Source organism: Triticum urartu, chromosome 2A (genome assembly GCF_056163025.1).
Source record: "Triticum urartu cultivar PI428250 chromosome 2A, HENAU_Tu73, whole genome shotgun sequence".
Taxonomy (NCBI): Eukaryota; Viridiplantae; Streptophyta; class Magnoliopsida; order Poales; family Poaceae; genus Triticum; species Triticum urartu.
The window spans coordinates 154,443,707-154,449,688 of NC_141874.1; the positions used below are offsets into that span (position 1 = coordinate 154,443,707).

Consider the following 5,982-nt stretch of genomic DNA (forward strand, 5'->3'; position numbering starts at 1 on the left):
TACGGCCGTCGTCTGTAACCTCCCTATGTTTGAGAGGTCAAAGCAGCGTCCATATGTCCCTGTCCATGTATGCACGCCCTATTTTAACAGCCAGCCGCGTGTAGCTTTTGGATTAGTTTGAATTGCTTGCTTGCAGTGTTAGTGAGGACATCCCACGGCCGCTGATGAAATAGTGGAAAGCAGCCAGCAAAGATGAGTTCTTTTTCCGTGATCTAGCTGTAAGCAGTAATTTTCTTTCAAGCGTTTCACTGTCACATCAAGATATTTCGATACGAAGTTGAAAAAGGAAGGAAGAAAAATTTCTATATGGTTTTGATCACAGGCTTACAAAGCAAGTCCTATCCCATTCCCAGCCAGCCGCCGGATTCTTTATCCAACGGCCGGAGTAAAAAACATGGACAGGTAAGCAAATTTGGTATGCCATTACCAGCTAGCCACGCCAGCGCTGAGCGCTTACCATATCAACACCGCAATTCCAATCCGGGGCCAGAACGAATTGAACCAACCAAATGACAATCGAAACCTAGAGAGGAATTTCCTCCTAAAACCATCAATCAAAATCCTAAATCCCGCGCCGCCGCCGCCACTGATCAGTGATCGATCAGACTGCTAGTAGCATCAGCCTCGCCCTCTTGGCCTCCGGGGGCGGGCTCTCGGCCTCGTCCCCGGCCACCCCCGACGCCGGCAGGTTCAGGTCGAAGTCCCTCAGCAGCGCCGCCGCCTTCGCCTTCGCCTTGGCGGCCTCCTTGTCCTTGCCGGTCCCGTCGCCCGCGGCGCCGCCCTCGTAGTGCAGGCGCTTGTGCCCGCCCAGCGCCTGCCCGGACGGGAACGTGCGGTGGCAGAGCGAGCACTGGTGCACCTTGGCCTCCACGGGGGCGCCGCCGGACGCCTCGTCGCCGCCCGCCGACGCCGACGCCGCTGGCGGCGTCGGCGGCTTCCGGTGGCTTGTCTTGTGGCCGCCCAGCGCTTGGTAGGACGCGTAGACCTTGCCGCACACGGAGCACTCGTACCCCTGCGCCTTGGTCGGCGCCGCTCCCACGCCCTTGACGCCGCCGAAGCCGCCGTCCTCGACCTCGCCGCGGACGCCGCGCGACAGCATGAGGAGGGAGAGCGCCAGGTACTCCTCCTCGGACTCGGCGGCGCCGCCAGAGCTGGCGCTGCCGCTGCCGCCGCCGCCACGGCGCCTGGAGCGACGCCCTCCCCGAGCCCACGAGTCCATCGGCGGCGGGGACGGCGGCGGCACGGGCGACTTCCGGGACACGTCGTCGGGCGACATGGCTGGCGGAGATCGGCCCCGACGCAGGGTTGACCGGAGCAAGAGGGAGGTGGACAAGTAGGAGAGTGGTGGGTGTGCGGGGGCGATTGATAGGGGAGGCGTGGGTTGGGGTTGCCATATATAGTGGCGCTGGGGAAGTGAGGGTAGTGCGGACTGCGGGGTGTGGCACTGTGCTCTCCTCCAGTGGTTACGCGATGGCAGGCGGCGGGCCGGGGCGCACGTATGCGGCCGCGACGCCGTGCGTATGCGCCTGTGTCTGACTTGGTGATCAAGCCATGATCGTGTGGATGGGTGATCTGACGGTCGGGATGTCGTTGGGTTCGGCGATGGCGCGATCTGGGCCCTTCGTGGGGACACGCGGTGCGTTTGTTACCACAGATAAATCTTTGTCAACGTACTTGCTCTTTGTGTGAAACGTAAGTACGCATACCCCTGCAAAAATGCCAAACAAGTATCTTGTATTTTTTAGTCTAATACTATGTGTATTACAATGGCAGAATGATAAATTAGCATTTTTTATGATTATACTTGGCATTTTTGTTGTGAGCGAGAAGATTGGCATCCTCTCTGGTCAACATCTAGGTCCGCCACCGCTGCTTTCGGGATAATATACGTGCATTGATGGAGGACAAATCTAAATCTTTGCATTTGAGATTATAGATTCATGCACGCCTCCATCTTTCCATTTAATTCAGGCCGTGCTAGGCGTCAGCCGGCTGAAGCTTAAACAAAAAGGCGCTTGCTTAACCATCGGATTTTACTCAAGTCACAATCACGAGACATCCGGTTAAAACCCCGCATGCAATATGTGTTGCATCTTTGCTACATTGTTGCATTTTCCTTCACATTTTTCAAAAAAATTGTGAGGAGAACTTCACAACATTTTCAACGCTAACACACAATAATAAAATGTAGGCATGCATGCAACAGATTTCCATTCATTGTAGCATGTATGTTTTCAAATGGATTACAAAAGTCGAAGCATCGAAGATAAGTTAGGGCGGATAAGTGTTTGTTAACGTACTTAGGTCTTTGTGTGACACGTATGTGGTGCTTTCTAGGAAGATATGCGTGCATTGGTGGAGGACAAATTTGAATCTTTGCCAAATTATAAAGATTTATGAACGCCTCATCTTGCCATTTAATTGGGGTTGGCCGAGGCGTCGGTTTGTTGTAGCTTGGAAAAAATAGGTCGCCGCCATAACTGTCGAATCTGACTAAAGTCATAATCCCAAGACAAATGATAAAAAAACGCATGCAACATGTGTCGTATGTTTGCAACAACGTTTCATTTCCATCCACTTTTGTGAGAACAATTTGAATACATGACAAGAACAAAATATATGCATCCATGCAACACATTTCCATTTACTGCACCATTTACGTTTTAAAATGGATCATAACTATCACGACATGAAAGACCATGCAGAAACAACAATGAAGAAATGCTTCGGACCTTCCCAACATGCGCACATAACCTATTGCAACAAATCAGTCGTTTGTGCACAACAAACACCATAAACATTTGAAGCATGTTGAAACACTATATGCAACACCAGAAGTTCACCAATTCTAATCAAAGCTAAACATCAACGATAGAGGTGTCGCCTTGTAGGATCAGAGAACATAGGTCTAGAGGGGGGTGAATAGACTCTTAACCAACCAAAGGTGCAGTTTTTAGTTCTCTTGAAACTTAGGACGATTTTAGCACTAGTTAAGATATCACCAAGACTTCACATGCATATCTAAAGATAGGGCAGCGGAAATAGTAAAACATGCAATTGTGCGGAAAGTAAGGGTAGAGATGAAGGATCAAACGCAATGAAGACACTGTGATTTTTGGCGTGGTTTTGATAGGTGGTGCTATCGTACGTCCACATTGATGGAGACTTCAAACCAGTTTATATTCTTTCCTTGTTTTTGAGTTTCGCAGAAAAGGAATATCAAACGGAGTCCAAACGGAATAAAACTTTGCGATGATTTTTCTTGGACTAGAAGACACCTGTAGGACTTTGAGTCCAAGTCAGAAGACCCACGAGGCAGCGGCAAGGGTGGAGGGCGCGCCCTAGGGGGGCGCCCCCCTGCCTTGTGGCCCCCTCGGGAGTCCCCTGACCTACTTCTTCGACCTATAAATTCACATATATTTTAGAACCCTCAGAGAGAGCCACGAAAATACTTTTCCGCCGCCTCAACCTTCTGTTCCCGTGAGATCCCATCTTGGGGCCTTTTTCGGCGATTTGCCGGAGGGGGATTCGATCACGGAGGGCATCTACATCAACCCTATTGCCCTTCCGATGAAGCATGAGTAGTTTACCTCAGACCTACGGGTCCATAGCTAGTAGCTAGATGGTTTCTTCTCTCTCTTTGATTCTCAATACCATGTTCTCCTCAATGTTCTTGGAGATCTATCCGATGTAATCTTCTTTTGCAGTGTGTTTGTCGAGATCCGATGAATTGTGGATTTATGATCAGATTATCTATGAATATTATTAGAATCTTCTCTGACATCTTATATGCATGATTTGATATCGTATGGCGGCCTCCCGCATCCGTGTCCACGGACTGGTCCTCCTATTTGTGGACATATGCGAGAGGGAATTTACGGGCCACAGTTAGAGATGCCCTAAGGTCATTGATACGTCCATTTTGCATCATGCTTTTATATTGATATTTATTGCATTATGGGTTGTTATTACACGTTATGTCACAATACTTATGTCTATTCTATCTTATTTTACAAGGCTTACATGAAGAGGGAGAATGCAGGCAGCTGAAATTCTAGGCTGGAAAAGGAGCAAATATTGGAGACCTATTCTGCACAACTCCAAAAGTCCTGAAACTTCACGGGAGCATGCTTTAGAATATATATAAAATATTGGGAGAAGGAAGTACCAGAGGGGGCCCACCTACCATCCACGAGGGTGGGGCGCGCCCTACCCCCTGGGCGCGCCCCCTGCCTCGTGGGCCCCCTGGCAGGCCTCAAGTGCCCATCTTCTAATATATGAAGTCTTTTACCCTGGAAAAAAAATCATAAGCAAGCTTATGGGACGAAACTCCGCCGCCACGAGGCGGAACCTTGGCAGAACCAATCTAGGACTCCGGCGGAGCTGTTCTGCCGGGGAAACATCCCTCCGGGAGGGGGAAATCATCACCACCGTCATCATCATCAATCCTCTCATCGGGAGGGGGTCAATCTCCATTAACATCTTCACCAGCACCATCTCATCTCAAACCCTAGTTCATCTCTTGTATCCAATCTTTGTCCCAAAACCTCAGGATGGTACCTGTGGGTTGCTAGTAGTGTTGATTACTCCTTGTAGTTGATGCTAGTTGGTTTATTTGGTGGAAAATCATATGTTCAGATCCTTTATGCATATTAATACCCCTCTGATTATGAACATGAATATGATTTTGAGTAGTTACGTTTGTTCCTGAGGACATAGGAGAAGTCTTGCTATAAGTAGTCATGTGAATTTGGTATTCGTTCGATATTTTGATGAGATGTATGTTGTCTATCCTCTAGTGGTGTCATGTGAACGTCGACTACATGACACTTCACCATTGTTTGGGCCTAGAGGAAGACATTAGGAAGTAATAAGTAGATGATGGGTTGCTAGAGTGACAGAAGCTTAAACCCTAGTTTATGAGTTGCTCCGTAAGGGGCTGATTTGGATCCATATGTTTCATGCTATGGTTAGGTTTACCTTAATACTTCTTTTATAGTTGCGGATGCTTGCAAGAGGGGTTAATCATAAGTGGGATGCTTGTCCAAGGAAGGGCAGTACCCAAGCACCGGTCCACCCACATATCAAATTATCAAAGTACCGAACGCGAATCATATGAATGTGATGAAAAATAGCTTGACGATAATTCCCACATGTCCTCGGGAGCGTTTTCCTTTATATAAGAATTTGCCCAGGCTTGTCCTTTACTACAAAAAGGATTGGGCCATCTTGCTGCACCTTATTTACTTTTATTACTTGTTACCCGTTACAAATTACCTTATCACAAAACTATATGTTACCGTTAATTTCAGTGCTTGCAGAGAATACCTTACTGAAAACTGCTTATCATTTCCTTCTGCTCCTCATTGGGTTCGACACTCTTACTTATCGAAAGGACTACGATAGATCCCCTATACTTGTGGGTCATCAAGACTCTTTTCCGGCGCCGTTGCCGGGGAGTGAAGCGCCTTTGGTGAGTGGAATTTGGTAAGGAAAAATTTATATAGTGTGCTGAAATTTACTGTCACTTGTTACTATGGAACATAATCCTTTGAGGGGCTTGTTCGGGGTATCTTCACCCCGACCAGTAGAGCAAAGAGTTGCTCCTCAACCTACTGAACCTACTGAAAATGTTTACTTGGAATTCCTTCGGGTATGATAGAGAAACTGCTAGATAATCCTTTTACAGGAGATGGAACATTACATCTCAATTTGCACCTAATCTATCTGGATGGAGTTTGTGGATTATTTAAGCTTGCAGGTATGCTCGAGGATGTTATCAAGAAGAAGGTCTTCCCTTTATCTTTGAAGGAAAGGCATTGACATGGTTTAGGCTATGTGATGATATGGGATCATGGAACTACAACCGATTGAAATTGGAATTTCATGAGAAGTTTTATCCTATGCATCTTGTTCATTGTGATAGTAATTATATATATAATATTTGGCCTCGCGAAGGAGAAATCATCGCTCAAGCTTGGG

At 47.6% G+C, this 5,982-nt stretch overlaps 1 protein-coding gene across 1 annotated transcript; it reads right to left on the reverse strand.

Annotated features, from left to right (window-relative positions):
• Positions 1-277: 277 nt before the first annotated feature.
• On the reverse strand, positions 278-1,361 carry LOC125541295 (zinc finger protein AZF1-like). The gene has a single exon (XM_087539744.1). It carries the CDS (start codon positions 1,274-1,276, stop codon positions 602-604), a length of 675 nt encoding a protein of 224 aa, XP_087395870.1. The 5' UTR covers positions 1,277-1,361; the 3' UTR covers positions 278-601.
• Between the last annotated feature and the right edge of the window lie 4,621 nt (positions 1,362-5,982).

Bases quoted from the DNA above. Each gene is read 5' to 3' on its own strand.
- LOC125541295 (XM_087539744.1), bottom strand. From the start codon at position 1,276: ATGTCGCCCGACGACGTGTCCCGGAAGTCGCCCGTGCCGCCGCCGTCC.